Raw genomic sequence first — 21,131 nt, 5'->3', positions numbered from 1 at the left:
CTTTACGGCATAACTTAAAGTCGTATGTGTAATTTTGCAAGCGAAAACCTCGGAAATTGTATAATGTTATTCCCGATGAACCATATCTCTTCGTTCTAAAATTACTTTTTGCATAAGCCCTATATGGAAACTTAATTTATGGTTAGGGCCATATTTAAGAAAAGCCATTCAATGAGAATTTAATGGTATAGAAATTCCTCTCATCTGCCTGACGAGACAGGCAATAAAATTTTTCGGGTGGGTTAAAAGAAGCCAGAAAAGTAATTACAGCCTTATGTCTGTGTCATGGGACCATTAAAAGACCGCATTTTTTCGAGAAAATTGCTATCCTAATCCATAAGGAGAAGATCTCAAACAGATGGCACATGTTTCTTTTACGGAAAATTCCACCCTAAGCTTTTTAACTGCATTCATAGAATGTCCTCGTTCTCTGATTTTTTTTCTTCAAATTACTTCACTCTTTTAACACTTTGCAGACTTTTTCGCTCTCCCACTAAACCTGAGGATAAGAAAATTAAGTTATATACTTTTGCCACTGCAATATAGTAAATGAAAAAATCTCAATCCACTGAATAAGAGTGAATGGGAATTTCCCGACAATATTCAATGCAAAATGGGAAATATCCACTCATCTATGTATTTATTAAATTCATTTGTGGTATTGCTTATTATTTCTTAGAATTATGTAAGGTCAGGTAAAAGCACAACACAGCATAATTTTAAATTAGCGGTCAATGAGTTTATGAGAGATGTTACACGGAGAAATACTGGGAAAACCCGATTTCAACCAAATCCGCTACTCAGAAAATTTATAATGTCTTGTTTACCAGCGTCTTTGCTGAAAATGCAAAGTATCTTACACAACAGGACCTATCTTCCTTTCATTGATTTCTCATCTTTTTCTTCATTTCTGGAGAGAAAAAAAAATTGTCCCCTCTTGAAAATAACATAAGCTGATAAGAAAGTTTTTATATGAAGGCCCCCAAAGAAAAAAAAACGAGATATCTTGCAGAGGACGATGGTAAACTGAGAAATCCCCAATAAATGGAATAAATGTGGGGAGATTTAGAATAAACAAGTAAATCTTGATATAAGGATTTCTGATGGATTCTCATGACTAATCAATATGTCTCTATTGTTATTCAATCCCTCCACAAGATTGACTACAATCTTATTGAATAAGTACTTCTTTATCCCCACTTCTACTGCCCCCATGTCCTGTTGATAGACACCAGATATTGGGAGCAGAAAGCACCAAAGTATAATGGTAAACATTCATAAAATATTTGCTTTTCCTTTTAGATGTAATTCAACTGCCAATTTCAGAAGAAGACTTGACAGCTATTGTAATTGACACACCGGTACTGATTAAACTATAAATTTTGTAAAAGAAAGTCCAATCAATTGTCCATAACAGTACATTATATAGAATTTATGAACAATTGCCTTTAAATAAGTTCAATAAAGTTTTCTACTTTGACAGTAAAAGTTACAGATTTGTTTTTTTTTAGAACCAGGAATGGGGATAAACTTTGTGAAGTTACTATAAGAAACTCTTAAGAATATTTTTCTTTCCGGAACTCTTGGAAGAAGAAAAACTTTGTACAAAAGAAATATTTGAATAGTATTTAGACATTTACCCCACAATTCTCCGATCAAGAAAAGATTAAAGATTTAAGTTAAATATTTAGAATCAAGAATAAAGATTTTCTACTCTGAGATAAAATGACATTTTATTATTTCATACTCATGGCATAATTTTTAGTATTTAAAGAATAAAGAAGAAAAATTCCTAAAGGAAAATATGTTCTTGATACCCAATTCACCGGAGAATGGAGAGTTAGAATTAAATTTAATTGGATATACTTTTTACTGTTTGATCTGCACAGATAGATAGATAGATAGATAGATAGATAGATAGATAGATAGATTTTATATTTATCGACAATTGCTTTAAAAGCGCAACAATTTACAAACACAGCGATTACTTTTCCCTCTTTTGCGTCCACTGCCGTCTTAGCGTTGGTGACCAACCTCCAGAGGCAAACGATAGAGCAGTATATATATATCAGTATTTTCAGTATATTTGTATATCAGTATATCAGTATATTTGAAAATTGCAGGGGTCCAACTCAATTTCAGACATTTTTCAAGAAACAGCGTGAAACATTCAACTTTGTGTAAATAATTATCTTAATTCCGTAACTGAACAAAGCCAAATTTCTTTTCTACTGGTTTTATTTATAGATTTATCTGACGATAAATCTATTTTGTGCCCCTTAACTTCAAATAAACGCAAGCAATAAATAAAGAGTACAATTAAAAAAAACTGTTGTAGTAACGAAATTTGCTGACTTCTAACCATTTGAATTTTTTTAAATTGTCTTTTTAAGTGCATTAAAATCTCAAAATCGTAAAAAAATGAGCTGACCCTTTGTAATTTCCAAGGGCCAATATTATTCCTCGATTTTGGGTTACATCTATTTTTCAGTTTCTTACCCTTCAAGGTGTCGTATTTTGATAGAATTTTGTAAATCTAATGTTTCGAGTTTTTGATATTACACTGTCCGTTTGTGTGCTGTGTGTCCGGTCGATACGACACCTGAAGTTCAAACGGTTAGAGATAGAGATTTGGGACATTCGGGGGACCTCCCCCCTTTCATAAGTCGATCCTGCGATCATAAGCATGTGTTTTTTCATGATTGATTGTTTTAGACGTTTTAGAGGTTCTCCAGGCGGACATTTCGTACGTAGTCGAAAATACCCTTGAATCATTCCCAAAATTCCCAATAATGGTTTTTCAAGATCAGAAGTAAAAAGGCTCTAGAAAGCGTATCCCTCAACCGAATGGTATCATGTTTGCGCTTGTTGGGAAGGTCTTGGAATTTCCGATTAAACTGAGCCGATTTCCAATCTTTCTCCGATAAATTATTTTTATCCGAAATTCAATTATATTACTCCCAAACAAATCGGTTCAAAACCGGTAAATGGTAAATGAGTGAAAGTGCTTTTGGCTTATAACGTCTGAGTCACGATTTCGAGCATTCCGTAAATCTGGCCTGGGACACTTTACCACTCCTTTTTAAATTTGATTTTCTTTCTGTATTCGTAAATGCAAAAATACGTGAAATTTTTCAATATACATTTTGCAAATAAATGTATTTTTACACTGAGAGAAATCCGAAAAAGTTAAAATAACATCCTGAAAATGTTAATTTTACCCTGCATTATTGATCCGAAATCGGTGTAAATATTACCCTTTTTAGGTGCATTAGGGGTTAAAGTACCCCTTTTTCCTGTTAATTTTACCCTCCAAAAGGTGTAAAATTAACATTAAAAAATGTTGATATATTTTTACACCTAAAAAGTATTAAATTTACGAGGAAAAAAGTTAATCGCACCCTCTTTTTTTCACAGTGTATAGGCTTCAATATCTCACTCTCTTACTAATGTCAAAAAATGATACAATATTCAGCAATGAGCTTTTAACTACCTTGTCAGAGTTACATATCTTTCAAGAATAAACTCCAGTGATTTATCGCCCAAAGTTTAAAAGTTTCTACAATGCTCTCTTATTTTAATTATAAATATTCATTTATTTTTGCAATAAAAATATACGTGGAATGTTGTGAATCTCAGGTTCCAAGAGCTTTTTACATTTAATTTCTTATTTCTTATATTTCTCTTCTCCGCAATTTCACATGTTTTAATGATCACAGTGAATTTTTCAAAGAGTCGTATGACAATATTATTCTGTACGACATTTACATATTGACTGTACACTTTAAAAATGCTCTTTTCTCCCTGATTTCTACTTTTCAAATATTTTTTTTTCCACACTTTCCAATAGAATAACAAATTTTGTATTGTGATTGATGTTACAATCTCAGCTTAGATTTTCTACAAAATTAAAGCATTTAACTTATCTATTGGTAGCAGAGTTTGCGGATAGTTGTTGAAATTAAATGTTAGTCATGTCCCCTAACATAGAGAATGCAATTAACATTAAAGTTTACCACAGAGTACGATGTTAAATAGTTGGGAGAAGTTCATGAAAATTAAATTAATAGACTTAACTTTTTTCACTTGACGACACAGAAAATGAAATTATACACATTTTTGGATTTTCTCTTCTATAATTTCATTCCATTCTTTTACAAAACAGCAAAATGTGTGCATATATTTATATACTTTCATGTTTTTCGTCTATTATTTCAAATTGAGATTAAAATCTGTAAACCTTCTCACATTCTGGTGAATACCCTCTCTCTCTCTGTACGTGTGTTTAAATGCTAAATTGTGGAAAGCTTGTGACTTTTACTATGTCTTTTACTTTTATTAAACATCCAAAAACCATTGTTTTTTTTTCAATTTTCGCTCCATGTAAATATTTTAAAGTGAAAGAAAATGAACAAAATGTTATTCGAATTTCATGTAAACCACCAAACTGATTGATACTCTAATTGGCATTTATACTAACGAAAAAAAAATGGCCAAAAATCTCTGATGGAATGCTCGTTGTCACATGACAAAATGATATCAATTTCACTGGCGTAACAAAATTTACTCAAATTAACTCAATCTGCAGTATTGAATGTGATGATAAACTATACCTATCTCATTTTGGGCATGAAAAGTCAAAATGAATTATTTCTCATATTATAAAATAATTTATTTATACTGGTTTAACTTGCATAACCAAATAAATGTAGCAATAATGCGCTTGAGAATGCTTATGGAAATTTTATATAAATTGCAAGACTATCACATGCTACTTTCCAAATTGAAATTGATGTTATATTTGTTACTGAAAATAACTTTATGAAATTCCTATTTTCATGCTATATTTTCCCTCCAAATGTAATTAAGTGCTCGTGATGCCTTCAAAAAAGTTTCAAAACAAAGAGCGTTATCTAAAGTTAGTTTTCAAACATAACCCACAGTATAAATATTTGCATATTGAATCTTGAGAATTTATCCATGAAAATTGGATAATGTAGAAATACAGGCATATATACAAAAGACTTCCAAGTATTTCAAATTTTGTGTTGTGCTATTTGGTAAGTTTCTTCTTATATAAAAGATTTCCGGGGGTGATATATATATATCAAAAAACGGTAGTCATCAGTTTCATTTGCGTGTTTTGTTGGTAAGGGGAGAAAAGTGTATAGGAAATTGATGTGAAATTGGATCATATGTGCAAGTTTCCAAATAAAGCAAATAAATCATGTTATTGGTTTGTGTGAACTTATGGTGTTCACCAACGAAAACCACATTTTATATGTTACAGCAACAATGGTAATGTGGTACCTCTTATACCACAAGAGGATTGATTAGGCACAGAGACCAAACTTGGGTGAGCATGCCAAGAAAACTCCTCATACTTCAATGAATTTTCCCCATTTTCTCTCCCTCCCCCCCCTCCAAAAATAATACACTTAAGGGTTCAATCGGAAAACTTTTACGTAAGGGTCGGTAGTTTTACGTGCAAATCTCAAATTAAGTGGTCACATTAGTTGCCATGAAGGATTTGGGGATTTAATGAAGGGGGAATATTGATCAAAGCAATATTACACCCAAATTAACAATTCGGGTCACAGTTTTCCATCAATTTTCACAAGATTGATCACAAATATACCAAAAGATTATTTCACATGTTTAACCTTTTAATCGAATTCAATTATATGGTACATATTGTTTAAGTCACCACCCAAGAAACTATCTTGAGAAAAACTTTTGAATATCCCATAAACGTCTTTAAAGGGGCTCAATAAGTTTAAGATAGATACGAATTAAAATCACGATCCAAGGTGTGAAATCTTTACCTAACAAAGAATTCGGACTGGAAGATTAGCCCAGTTCCCTAATGCCAAAAATAGACACAGGCTGATCCTCGAGAATGCTCAGCTCGAAAAATTTGGCGGTAAAGAATCAGCCCAAACTATCATACACTGAGGATTTAGGATCAAGGATTAGCGTTTTCAGCGTAAATTTCTATTAAATCTCCACACTTTGAGTGCTGAAAGACTTCTTAAGTGCAATATCAATGGATTTTTCGTACAGAAAGATGCACTCTGACCTTCCCATTACTCCAATTTTAATGCATTTTAAGATTCTGAGACATTGCGTACCATTACTCTCCATGCTTTTTCACTCAATTGACATTTCGAAAAGCACCCAAAAATCCCCAAAGTGAAGCTTTTTATTTTCAGCACTGGCGCTGATGTCGCCTAATCCTCGTAACTTCACTATACTTCACGAATTTAGAAGATCAGCCTGATCCTCCGAATTTTGGGCTGATCCCTGAGTGTATCGACACCAATCCTCATTTTTCGGGCTGATCCCTAAGCCGATCCCTGTGTCTATTTTGGACTTAAGGTCTAGAATTTCGAAATAACAAGTAATTTTTGTAATCTTTGAAATACCAATGGATCACGTTTGCCCTTATGTATATTCATTCCAAAATCGCATTTTTTTTTTATAAATCTTGCTTCATAAGAAAATAAAGATGTTAATCCATTGGCTAAACCTTAGGTCTGAAGACTGTATTAAAGCAGTTTCCAAATTAGAAATTTAGCCCAGTTCCCGAAGATTCCAAAACCCTAAAGAGCAACCAATTTTACTTGTTTTTCAGAATCTAGTAGATGATATGCCCTTAATAATCCTATCTTAGGTTAAATTAAGATAAGAAATTAAATCAGTTAAGCCATATGACTAAGCCTTAAGTTTGTAAAACGGTCTTCAGACTAGCTAAGTTCCTGAAGTTTTGTAATTCCTATAGCAGCCATATTTTTCTGGTTTTTGAAAATCTTATGGATCATTTGCTCTCAATATTTAATCTTAAATCAAAATTTTTCCAAAAACTTTTACCAATAACCAGTTAGACAAGTTAAGCCATTTGGCTAAGCCTTAGTTCTGAAGCCCGTATAAAACGGTTTAGCCCAGTTCTAGAAGGTCTCAATATCTTAAATAACGAGCAATTTCATTGCTTTTTGATGGCCTAATAGGTCATTTATCTTTTATAATCCAAGCCTAAGTTAAATTTTTTCAAAAAATCTTGATTGGTAAGAAATTACAGCAGTTAATCCCTATGGCTAAGCCTTAGGTCTGAAGACAGTATAACCAATGCTATGGAACACAATTTTAATAGCTTTTATAATTAACCTTTCATTGGATCATAGTGATGATTGTGGATTGAATTCCTGTCAAATTTTTAAACTGATTATAATCATCCTATAATTGGTTTGTAATGAGAATTTTGGACTGAAATGCTTATAAAACTCTATAAATCAAAAGAAAAATTATTTGCTTTTCTATACAAACAAATCTTCTTGAAATCTTGTAATTGCTTTTCAAGTGTCTTGTAATGAGGATTCCCGTCCAGTACAGCTAAATGATTTTCTTAGATAACCAAAATTAAAAAAAAAAGCCTTTTAAGTGTCATTAAGAATGTATATGACGAAGATTTTGGGTTCAATTCAAATGATTTTTCTTCGAACTTCTTATCAGTACTAAAGTTAACTCCACTGAGAGAAATCCGAAAAAGTTAAAATAACATTCCGGAAATGTTAATTTTACCCTGCACTATTGATCCGAAATCGGTGTAAATATTATGCTTTTTAGGTTTATTATAGGTTAATGTTACCCTTTTTCATGTTAATTTTACAATTAAAAAGGTGCAAAATTAACTTTAAAAAATGTTTATATATTTTTACACCTAAAAAGTGTTAAAGTTACGAGGAAAAAAGTTAATCGGACCCCCTTTTTTCTCAGTGTCGTAGTCAGTGCGATCGAAAGAAAAACGATTTAAAGAAACCTTTGTAATCTGGCTCTATAAAAACTAATTTAGATCTTCTAGAAGGCTTCTTGGGTAAGTATTCTCCGGGTTAATAAGTGTTATGCTATTATCAATCAACTCCAAACCATCTTCCGTCTTTCAATGAAACTTAAAGACCATCAGTTGAAACAGATGAATCACTCTTCAGTCACCAAAGCCCTACCCTCGAGGTTTATGGGAGGTCCCTAGCACAAGCTTCAATTGTGAAATATGCAAAAAGAAGTGTGATAGCAATTGTTAAAATTAAATTGTGCGTCTCAACATTAATTGCTTCAATTTATTCTTTTGCACGGATACTGGTGTTACATGTTATGCAAATACAACAGAGCATATTCTCCCCTTAGTACACAAAATTCAGGAAAGTAGGGGAAGATATTTTCATGAATGAGGGAAACTGTGGTTCCTGATCAAATTGGATTTTGCCGACAGGCCGTTGCAAATGGATTATGAATTCTAGATGTGCTAGATTTGATTTGATTTGATATTTACGGTTAGACGCGCGTGCCAAGTGATGTATGCTACACTCCATAATATGTGAAATGCCTTTGGTTTAGCAAAAAGAGAAAAGTAACAGTTAACTATATAAAATATTCATGTTATATTCTCATGTATATATCATTTTATTCCACCATCTCACTGAATCCATCAGTGTATAGTATATGGTGATGAGGAGACTAAAGCACTTGCCACTATTATGTACGAGTTGGCTATATAGAATGCATTATGCAATTAGACTCGACGATAATCCCTTTCTCCTATTTCTCTGCACTGATACCATACTTCATTCTAGTTCCATCCTCCCCAATCTCTTAACACCAATTTGCTCCATATTTTCACTCCTGTGCTTGAAATGCTGTGAGACATGGAATATTTGTTCTATACTAATTCTATGAAATTTAATTCTCTGTATAGGGCCACATCCTATGTGAAGGAAAGACAATATATATAATAATATATGGGTGTGTGAATGTTATCTCGCATTCTACTCTATGATTAAATGTAAATTATTGAAGCGGTGAAGCAGTAAATTTTCATCAAGCTCCCATTGCACAATGTTATAGCAAAAATCATACCATAATCGCGCCTAATAAACAATATTAAAAAAATAAATTTATAATATAGTACATTCTAAAGTAATTTAGAATAACCATCTAGCACCACTTTAACTTGAATTTACAATCTCTTTTCCACGGTATTACAGAAATAACTCATAGATCTATGATGGGAGAACAAATCATTAGCATTACATTCAACATCATACACTTTCTTTCAACGTACTGTAAATTGCTGGCTTTTTAGGTATGCTTCTCAAACATACACTTACGAATATTGTAATCGACCTGACTTGGGTAATGGTGATACAGTAGATACTTTTACAATAGCTGAATCATGTTCTAATACTATTTCAGACCCTATATTATTTTCAAATCATAGCATTAAGGCAAGTAAATCTTTAGCAAGGATGATGTCAGAGCTGAATAGACTTTAGCACTATTTTTTGTACTTTTTACTTTGATTTCCATAAAACACTTTCAATCGATACAATTAGGAAGGTTCCTTATTGTGTTTTCCTAAATAAAAATCAACATCCCTTTCCTTTCAATTGAGACTCATCCATCATTTTCAATTAAAAATCATGCTCTTATACTTTTTTTATACTATTCTTGGCCGGGATTTCGAAATATAGTGAAGTGAAATCTAATTTTCTTTTTAACCAGTAAAAATTATTGTTGACATCTCTTGGCAATTAGTTAAATAAACTGAACTCCAAAAATTTTGCACTTTATCACAGTCATCTTGAAATGTTTGTTGAAATGTTATTCTTATTTTCTCATAATTTAAATTTCGAGACAATACTATACATCATACTTTAAATTAAATAAAAAAATTAATTAGTGAGAGAAACTTCTGGCATTGAGCTATGACACAATCCTTTTATTGCTGAATGTTAATTTTTTAAATTGAATTTAGACAAAGATGGGCCAAAAGTAGTACTAGAGAATAGGGAGAGATATTGCAATTAGATCTCAATGTGAATTATCAAACTTATGGCTCCGGCACACCTTTTAGATCGGGAAAATTCTATGAAATAAAAACTCAATCCCTTTCTTTCTCACACGTTTTGCATATGTCTGACTTATTCTTTTGTACTCCAAATTTGATTGAACTAAATTCAAATTGGTCAGATGTTTAAATGAAGAAGAAGAGTACGAAAGAGTGGGATAGACATATGCAAAATGAAGAAAGGGATGTGAATTTCGACTTCATGAAATTTTCCTGATCTAAAAGGTGTGCCGGAGCCATTACAACTGATTTTCATTACAAAAAAAAAAAAAAAAAATTCTAAACATGACTTTCTAAAACTTTTTTAATTTAGGTTATACTTATTGTCACATAAAAAATTCTATGATTCAAAGATATGAGAAATAGACAATAAAGTTTAAATTTCGACCGCTAAGAATAAGAAACAAATAACTCGCAGTAGGTAAATTTTACAGGAGAGCGATTTGAAGCTGAAATTTTACATGCAGAGCGTAGGACTTTTGAGATTTAAAATCTCTATAATTTTGAAAATAATTCTCTTTCAAATATAATCAGGGAGGTGACATTAGCTCTGAAAAATGCGACCAGTTTTAGTGTAAATTTTTTCCTGCTTTCGTACACATTTCACGAGATATCTTCAAAACTACGTAGGTTGCCAATTTAGGGTTTTCGGTTGCCTCTTCGTTATTAAATTGGTTTTCATTTTGTATTAGTATTTTTTGCTAATTCATTCTACAATGACAGAAAACAGCTGATAAACTCAAAAGTTTTTTGGCGCGCTAGAAATATATGGGAAACATAGGAAATGTCATGCCCCTGAATATAATATTCACAGGGAAGGTAGAGGGTATAAAGAAGTATCCAAAAAGCAAATAAAAACATCGAGATGTTCGACTTATATTCTGAGTCGTCGATTTTGTTATATGAGAGAAAAGTATTAAAATGACTATACGAATTTAGCGTGATGATTTTTTTGGAAATATAATGCGCGATTTTTTATAACGATTTGACGTAATATTTAATAATTGTTCGAATTAATAAAATAAATCTCTAACATTTTATAATTTTAATCTCAAATATCTAAAGGAGCATTTTATTTATTTTAAAAACAGATTTTAAAAAACAGCATATTTCCCCTATTTTTCTAACACAATAAACAGTTTATTTAATTCGAGCTCATAGACATATAAAAGTACAACATTCAAACTATATTTTCTGAAATTTTCATTTAAAAATTTTAACAATTCTGTATCTAGAACTTGATTTTTGGAGACCGTTTCGAAAACTTATACTTCTAGATGGACAAGATTTCTCGGAATAGGTTCATCTGAAATCCAAGAACCAAATATTTTCCGGTAGCTGATTAGTTAAACTAGTCCTTGAACGTAGAATTTTTGAAATAAAAATTAAGTTTGCATTTTTGAGAGAATTCCATATAAAAAAATTCCATTTTTTAAGTGTTTTGCACTACGTTTCGTCTTGTAGAATAAGTTGTGATCAAGTAAACGTAAAATCCTTCGTTCAAGGACTAGTTTAACTCATCAGCTAACAGAAAATATTTGGCTTTTGGATTTCAGATAAACCACATTTCGGAGAAATCTTATTCACCGAAAAGTATGTTTCTTTTAAACTCTAAAACCACATCTCAATTACTGAATTTTTAAAATTTTTAAACAAAAATTTTAGAAAATATAGTTCAAATGTTGTAGTTTTATATGCCTAAGACCTTGAATTAAATATTTTTTTCATTATGCTGAAAAAAGTTTATAGAAATTATTATATTTGTCAGTCTTCTTGACCCATGTAACCCCTTAATCAATTATTGCTTTGAAAGTTTAAAATTTTACAAATGTAATCACCATGTGCGTTTGCGTCTACCGGTGTTTTAATGTTAGTAAACAACCTCAAGACCAAAAAAAAATCCGAAAGCTCCGTCAAAGGTTATACAAACTCAGAACCGTCTAAGAGTTATTTAATTTGTTTTTAAACCAAAAGTTAAAAGTAATTAAAATATTACAAACATTAAACAAATTTTCTCTAAATTTGCATTCAAATTTTCATGCTGTTGAAAGTTTTAAAATGTCCCGTTACTTCATGAATTATGCTAATGAGAGAATCATAATCTTCTGCAAACTCAAAGTACTTATAAGTACGTTTTCGCATTGTTTGATTTACTAGCAAAATATATTAGAATATATACTTCTCAATGGAAGATTGTAAAGTTGATTTGTGTAGCAATATAAGAAACATTTGCTTTTGTATGTGAGAGATTTTCAAGATTCATTATTTTTCTTCTATTCTTAAGAAACTCCATACAATTTCGTAATGAGTTTCCTCTTCTCCGATCCCTTTTCAGCCACCCAAAAGTCAACAATAGAAACATCATAAGCGTTACGCGAAGAAGGGAAAAATGACACAACACTTAACTTGCTTTCATAGTCATAAGACGGTATCATATTAAAAATTCTTCAGCTGGAGAGACAAAGGAGTTGGAAGAGCACGGGAAGTGCGCAAAAGATTGTAGACATCCGTATATAATATAGAGTGAAAATTGTCTACAATCTCACACCACGCAACATTAGTCAATGTGCATTGTTTTCAATTTTCAAGATTTCCGGATGCTCTAAAATGTCTTTAGCCAAATTTACACAGACCATTGTGCTGGTCTTGCTCCTTGGGATCATTGTGAGGGGTGATTTCCTGACACAGTACGAGAGTGAGGAGAAGCACGATGTGTGCAAAACAACGTGTGATTGTTACAATGATGTCGACAAGTATGTTCTTGAGTGCCCAAAAGAAAGCTCAACAATACGTGTAAGCTATCCATTCTACAAATTGCCCATGAATTATGTTGACATCAGCTGCATTGTGGCTGATGAGGAGTACAGGTCACTGCCCAACATAACAATTGAGGATGTAAGCATGGCAAAAATTAGCAGCTGTGAATTACCACGAAGTGCATCAATTATGACGGTGCTGAATCGTCTTGGTGTAAGAAATGTCCATACACTCTTCATCAACAATGCCCGACAGGAGTTTCGCAATAAACTCATCAGGCAGCACCTCAGCGGTTTTGCCAATCTCACACGTCTCGTAATAGGTTCTAGTCACATCACTCAAATCCCTGATGATCTCTTCAATGACGTCACGAACATCAAGTGGTTAAGTTTGAAAATCAACAAAATCCAATCCATTGAGAATGCATTTGCCAAATTGCCAAATTTGGAATTTTTGGAATTGGGCGAAAATGATTTGCACACAATCCAAGAGGGTACCTTCCGCAATAATTCCCAATTGAAAATTCTCAATTTGTGGACAAATAAACTGAAGAATCTCACAAGGGACGTCTTTATAGGCACGCAAGCCCTGCACACGCTCGATTTGAGCTACAATCAAATTGAAACCTTCGATCCAGATGTCTTTGACCTCCTACCGAATCTCTCAGTTATCCACCTCAACAAAAATAACTTCCGTGAACTCCCCGAGGGACTACTTAAGAACAACAGAAAGTTGAGTGAATTCACCTTACTCTACAATCAGGGAACATTGAAGGAGCTCCCAAGTGGATTTTTTGCCAATCTCAGCGAACTCGAAACTGTTGATATAAGAAGTGCTTTAGAGACATTACCCAGTGATGTGTTTAGTGGTTCGAAAAAGTTGACTAAACTCAATTTATCATTCAATAAATTAGTGTCACTACCAGTGGAATTGCTGGAAACACAGGAGAAACTCGAAGATCTCAATTTGAGCCACAATAGACTGACTCAATTGGATATTGGTCTGTTTGACAAAACAGAAGCCCTCATCGAACTCAATCTCTCCAACAACAACCTTACCCATCTTGCCAGGTGAGAATTATACACGCTTTAGCAGGTTATTCACTCTCATCCAACATAGAGTCAAAGGCCCCCTAAATGCCCATACCCTCAATTAAATTTTAACATCGAAATATACCTGTCAAAATTCCATTTTTTTTTTAAACAGTTTTGAAATGAAAAATTGAGCAAATTGAAAAATCGAAATTTGCTCTTCTTAAGATCGTTTACTAATTTAGACTGATTTTTTAATCGTATAAAATTTAAAAAAAAAAACAATGCCAAAGAATATATAATATATGAGGATTGGATGAGAAACTAGTAACTTTATTCTACGCTTGATAGCACTGTTGTCTCCCGTGAAAGGCGCTGGCAACTGTTCTTAATTTTTAATTCTCATTAAGTTTCACATCAATTAGAACTCAATTAAAAAATACGTTGATTATTCTCGCAAACATTTTCAAATAATTATCCTGTATTTGAATAAGTTGTACTTGAAGTTGATAAATCGAAATAAATATATATACTTTCCGTACAGAAGTAGGGTAAGTGTGCCAAATTTCGGCTAGCTTGCTATTCCGGCCACCTTTTTTGTTCCTCAAATATATCCATGAATTTTTAGTTATCATTTACTTTAGAGATTATACAATACAAATTAATAACAAAAAATGTGGCTTCGACAAACGAGATGACGTGAAAAAGACATTGGAGGAATTCCCAAAGGGCAAGGAACTATGAAAATGAAGGTGGCCGAAATAGGACACCAAAGCTATGTCTACATTTCTATTCATTTTAAAATGAATAAAGAATGGTTTTAGAGTAAATAAAGACGGTAAACTGTATACAAGGTTCCAAGAAATACTCCTTAAGAAGAAGGAATAAAAAAAAATCAATTTGTTTTAAAAATATTACATTTCAAACTTGAGACTTTGGCGCTTGCATGCAACTATGCCGAAATTTAGCACACTTACCCTAGATCTTGAAAAATTCGAAAATCTATTTGAAGATCCAAAAAAAGATTTACTTCTTAATACTTTCGCAAGGTGACGGAAGTTACGTCCTGTTCGAATTTCGAAGTGCTCAAGTGTCAAAATGTGTCGTTCTTTTCACATTGTTGAGAGGAAAAAAATAGATAACAGGGACGCTTACTGTTCCTGTCCCATTGTTTAATCACTCCATAATCACTGAGTAACTCTTTTGCCAGCTTTTTAGTGCAATATTTCAAAAATTTTCCCCATCTTGTTCGAAAATTTAGAATGAAAATTCGAGATTGAATTTGAATTCTTCGAACTTCAACGACTTTTTGTGCAAATAGAGTTCCATTTACCTTTTATCCAAGACACTATTGGAGTATCAAAATCTACTTCTGTTTGGGCTCACTGAGTATTAGTTTGTTGCATATTTACAAAAGAATTTTTTTCTTAAATACGCTTTTAAAAATATTAAATTCTGAATAACATTTAATGTATTTTAAGCATTAAGGTAAAGTGCCCTCGAGTCGACCGGTTCCTCAATTCGACCGGTAGAGTAATTTAATCAATTTATTTATATTTGCACTAATATTTGGCGTATGATCTAACATTAATAGGTCAATTATTCCATAAATAAATATGAATCAGTGACAATTTTATAGAAATTCACCATTAAAACGTTCAAATATTGACCACCGGTCGAATCGAGGAACCGGTCGACTCGAGGGCACTTTACCTTATTTTATATAATGATCTTTTTTATAATAGAAAGAAAGGCCTTTTAAGAAGTGGCCAGAAAGTGGTAACAAATGGCCATTAAGTGGATTTTTAGATAGATTCAAAAAGGGGTAAATTTTAGTACAAAAAAAAATAGAAAAAAACTTATAAGACATATCGAAAAATAATCCATTTTAGATAAAATTTTTAGCAAAATTAATCAAAAACCAGAAAATTTATTCACAAACCAGTTATTTTTTTTGTTCAAACGGCCAATAAGGGGTATCGGATCGTATACTTAAGAAAATGTCTACTATTTCCGATGTTTCAAATACCAAAGTATTACACATCTCAGCTCAAATCTTCTTCTGACCATATACGTTCATTTAGTTCTGCTGTGCTCTTATACCACATATGGCGACTCATCGCATTAAACCATGATTATTTTATTTATTTTATAGGATGTTATAAATGTAACTTTTATATCAGAAAAGATGAGCGGTGTTGGGGAGAAGAGATAATGGTAGAAAAGGGCTGTAAAAAGTGAAATAAGAAATCTCATACATAGTATATACACAAGGCACAACCCATTATCGCGCCTTTTATAAGATTGCTGGAGAACTGAGGAGAGTATGAAAAAAAAAAGAGTCAAAGCCGCTGACCAGCAAGACTGCTGGAGCATCAACAAACTGGTTTTCAAGAATGCAACTTAGCGTGTCATTTGAGAATTCATTATATATGTATGGAAACCACTCCTTGGAAAGACTTCTCTTTTTTTTCTTTCTTTACATAAAATGCCCTCTCTCCTCAATTTTTACCTTCAACCTATCCATCTCACCTTTCAGTCTAAGACAATTTGCACAAGAGACTGATGCCACCTTTCATACCCATGATTCATGTTACAATCATATTATTTTTCCATTCTCTCGCATATAAACACCCAGAGTTTATCTTCAAACATTCAACTCATTATAGTTTGTGTATGTCTACATGAGAAATATTAAGTGGACCGTGAAAATCTAATAAATTTTGGCCTTTTTTCCCATCCGGCTCTAAACCATCGGCAAACCTAACAACAGAGAGGAAATTTTTATATTATGTATATAGGTGACTCTATCTTGTGTATCTTAATACTACCATATTGTGTGCACCAACCGTGCACTGGAAATTCTTTTAAAATGCAAATTATTCGCTCTTAATTTTGATTTCTACACATTTCACATAAATACAGACTATACCCTCTCCATTAAACCTTATTATACAGTGTATGAGATTTCTCAGAGCATTTATATAGAACAGAATATTGAGAAACAAAAATATTATTGGAGGCACCCAATATCATGCATAAATTTAAATGAAAAAGACTTCGATTTCATTCAAACTTTAACAAAATCAAATTTATGCAGCACGCGGAAATTATTGTGGTACGTTCAATGAACCCTTTCCTCTCGCTATCGAGGCCCTTGTACATCGCGATGTGAATAATGTGCTGGTTTTCTCTTTACATAGGAACAAGTAGTTGGTGAAGTCATGTCTTTGCAATATATATTCGCAAAGTTCAGCAAAAGCAGATGAGACACATATATCTTTGCATAGTTACATTCATAGACGAGAGATCTATTGCTAGAGACTAAAAAAAGTAACAATTTACTAAAACGTGTATTGAATAATGAGTTAAAATTACCCTCAATCTCTTTAATATTATTTTAGCTGTTAAATAAAATAATAAAGTCCACAGGTTATTCAATTACAACTCAATGATAAAATTGTTTTCGATTTTGGATTATCAGGTTATTCGCCAAATTAGGTTTATTATTCTGACGCCATAATATAGGCAAAATTATTTTTGATGTTTTTGGATACGAAAATGATCGTAACTTCAGTTCAACTGAAGTGTTTGAAATACTATCAAGAGAACATGAAAGGTCTTTAATTTATTCATCCCTTTTAAAACTTGTCAAGTATAGAAACAAACATTACGAGCACAGAACGGAGCACATTGGTCGAATTATCTAGGCAAAGGAATTAAACAACATATATTTGCTTTAGAGAAGAAATATTAAAATAATGGTGCTAATCAAATGAAAAATGAACATATTGTTTTGGAATTTTTCTGTTCTCAAACTGCTTCTGCATTATCAACTTTTCTTTGTGTTTGTTCCTGTACCGACTGTTTTCCCTAGTTCTTGCCGTGTTCCAAAAACCACCAAGCAGCCGTGATAGAAACCAATCCAAAGTCAATACAAAGAAAAGTTAGTTATATTAGAATCAGTTCAGAAAGTGCTAAAGAAACATGTTCAATTTTCATTGGAATAGCACCATAATGGTGCAGTTAGAATGAAAAATGGACATGTTTTTTAGAACTGTTCCAAAGGTCTTCTATATTATCGACTTTTCTTTGTGGTGGTTCCTGTCACAACTGTTTGGTGGTTTTGGGACACGGCGAAGACCGGTGAAAACAGTGGAGACAGGAACCAACACAAAGAAAAGTCGATAATGCAGAAGCACTTGAGAACAGTCATGTGCTAAAAAGCATATTCATTTTTCATTGAAATAGCACTATAAACCTATATTAATCAAGGTTAAGACACATTCCTCTATTCGTTGAATTTTACACAGTTTAATAAAAGCATTTTTTAAAAAAATTCCGACCCTGCTCTTCCTATAATTACGATTCTTCAAGAAAGCTTGTAATAATTGCATACTAAAGACAATTTGTGAATGATCACCTCGGCTTATTACATAAATATTCTTGAGTTTTAGCCTCCTAAAAGTTCTAAAATAGTATCATTATCATTTTAAAATAGTAGTCAGAGGTCTATTTAATATTTCTAATTTATCAAAAATAAGGTAAAACATGAAATTCCGGATAACGTGGTATTTTGGATAAATAAATTTTGAAGTAAAGACTTCGATAATCTAGTAATAACTTATTAAATATGCAATTCTAGTAAATTACTCTGAATATTATTTAACTTTCTTTTTATTAAGTTCCAAGAGAGTTACCGCACTATAAATTGATTTGTCCGGATTTCTAAATATCACCCTAAACTTTTAAATTTTAAATGGTGTTTTTTTATATACAAGTTCGCTTTCTTGTGTTAATTTTCAAAACTTCACGAGTTCTAGAGAATTGTTGGCCAAAGACCTTTCATTTCCTTTCAATAAAGAAAATATCGGTTGAGTAGATTAGAAGCTATTACCACTAAAATACCTAAAAATGAGAAAATAGTTTTGCCTGCATTTCAGGGGCAGAAGCAAATTCATTGGAGAAAAAACAACAAGTATTATTGTAAATTATTCAATCCAACCAACATTAAAAAAAGAGAGCATACGATTCCAAAGACAAAAACAAACTCTCTACAGAACACAAGTGTTATCAAAAAGCTTTAGCAAACCACCTTTTCGGAGTAAAGTGGTAATTGCTAGTTAATCAAGTTAATGAAGCGCTACAAGACAACGTTGCTATTGCAGTGCTGTAATTACACTTTCGATTGAATTTGAGTTCATATCCTCAATTTTATTACAGAGACTTTCTGATTTAGTGAGAGAATTGAGGCTTTTGATTAAAAAAAAAAGCCCAAAAGAACAAAAACTTCAAGTAGATAATCGTTTGTTTCGGTGGAGAGCAATGAAACGGAGTTACTCTAACACCAATTTCCACACTTCATTTCCTCTGAGTGTAAGAAAAAAAATGAATATTTCCGCTTAGCTTAAGAAATCTCATGATTTTACTGGATTTTGGCCTTTCTCTCTCACCCATCATATACTTCATCCCATAATTCTTATTCTGACATGAGGAGATTTACCCAATATCACGAATAATCATTATCATGTCATTCAAATGTCTTTGTTTTTCAGGCATCTCTTCAGGTCACTCCACAATCTCAAGAGATTGTACCTCAACAATAACAATCTCAAGACAATTCCTATGGATATTTTTGCTAGTACAAAATCCTTGGAAATTGTCAATATGGCCAACAATCGCCTTACATTCATGGACAATCAACCAGGACCCATTGATATCAATTCACCATTTCAACAATTGACACATCTCACAGAACTCAACCTCAGTCACAATCACATCCTGAAAATTTTCCAAGATTGGCAGTTTAATCTGAGCAAACTCAAACGTCTGGATCTGAGCTACAACAATATCACAATGCTAACGGCAAATGATTTACAATTTCTTTCACGTGACATCGAAGTATATCTTAGATACAATCAAATATCGGAAATTTCCATGTATGAAATTGAATCATTTGCCAATGGTCAGGATACACTCAGAGATCCAAATGCAACTCCTGCAATTCCCACTGTATATCTGGATGGGAATCCTGTGGTATGCAATTGCCTAATAACGTACTTTGTGCGTTTATTGCGACATGAACTGGATGAGAAAGCAGAGAAGATGGTTAAATTGATTCCGGGAGCACTGACATGTAGTGCTCCTGCAGAGCATGCTGGGAAACTTGTGGCCACTGTCAATCCCCATGACCTCTTCTGTGACTACGACACGGACAATAGTCAAGTCAAGAGGTGCCCTGCAGGGTGTCAGTGCTTGGTACGAACAGCCGATCTAGCCCTATTGGTCAATTGTTCCAATGCTGGATTGTCAACTGTTCCAGTCCTTCCGGAGCCCACCAACTCCTCCCTCAAATACATCATACTGTATTTGGAAAATAACTACATCACGCATTTGCCCAAAATAACAGATATTGGCTATGACAAAGTACGCTTTCTCTATGTGAAGAACAACAATATTAGCAATATTGTTCGAGAGAATCTTCCACCCCAGCTCGAATCACTGGATTTGCGAAACAACAACATGGTCCATATCAATGAGACAGTATTGAAAGCCTTCAACAACACAAGAACCCTAAGAAATATATCACTAAGCAACAATCCATGGAAATGTAACTGCGAAGCACTCAGTCTCATGATTTATATCCAGAGTCAATTTAAGAAAGTGAATGACTATGATTATATTGAATGTTCAGATGGACAGAGAATTAACAAAATGGTGCCTGGGGATATTTGCACAGATGATGTACAAGCGATAGTAGCATTGAGCATCACACTTGCCCTACTTGGCATTCTCATTGGTGTATTAGCTGCCCTGTACTATAAGTATCAGCAGGAAATTAAAATATGGATGTATTGGCACAATATTTGCCCTTTCATCTTCAACAGTGACGCACTGGATGCCAACAAGAAATACGATGCATTTATCTCCTATTCACACAAAGATGAAGATTTTGTTGCTGATACTCTCGTACCAGAATTGGAATTTCGACGGAAGTTCAATTTATGCATTCACCGTCGTGATTGGACAGTTGGAGATTTTATTCCCGATCAGGTAAAGTGCATTTACACGTTTCCAATAGACTTTTAGAGATAGATAGCCTCACTTTCGACTAATACTGATCAGATAGATGGATATTTTCCAAAATGGACTTTGTGGTTCAGTCGAGATTACAGAGTTGAATTTATCAATAGAAATATATTCTTCTCTTTCTAAGAAACCAGTAAAAAAACAATTTTGTCAGTAAAAATGAGTATTATTTTCTCTATTTAGTTCGAGAAATAATTATTAAATAGGGTAAATGTCCTAATTCAAAACCATTTCCAGACGCTTTAACTTTGACAGAAGATTCAACACATTAAGTTCATATTTTTTCTGAAGAGAATTACATAAATTTGCTCCTTGACTCTTCTAGAATGTTTCTGTTTAGTGAAAATTCTTTA

General features: G+C 32.8%; 2 protein-coding genes across 3 annotated transcripts in view; one reads left to right on the top strand and one right to left on the bottom strand.

Annotated features, from left to right (window-relative positions):
• The window catches only part of LOC129806022 (cation-independent mannose-6-phosphate receptor), a 110,629-nt gene that overhangs the window by 53,857 nt on the left and 35,641 nt on the right, over window positions 1-21,131 (bottom strand). The window lies entirely within an intron of this gene.
• Window positions 1-21,131, top strand: part of LOC129806014 (protein toll) — a 34,113-nt gene that overhangs the window by 6,879 nt on the left and 6,103 nt on the right. Inside the window, exons 2-3 of the mRNA XM_055854309.1 lie at window positions 12,237-13,728; window positions 19,245-20,742. Of these exons, the coding sequence (XP_055710284.1) occupies window positions 12,509-13,728; window positions 19,245-20,742 (2,718 nt within the window). The 5' untranslated portion in view covers window positions 12,237-12,508. The remainder of the gene's footprint in view (window positions 1-12,236; window positions 13,729-19,244; window positions 20,743-21,131) is intronic.

Source organism: Phlebotomus papatasi, chromosome 1 (genome assembly GCF_024763615.1).
Source record: "Phlebotomus papatasi isolate M1 chromosome 1, Ppap_2.1, whole genome shotgun sequence".
NCBI classification, from domain to species: Eukaryota; Metazoa; Arthropoda; class Insecta; order Diptera; family Psychodidae; genus Phlebotomus; species Phlebotomus papatasi.
Note: the sequence above shows the minus strand (reverse complement) of the source record. Positions and strands in the feature narration are given on the sequence as shown.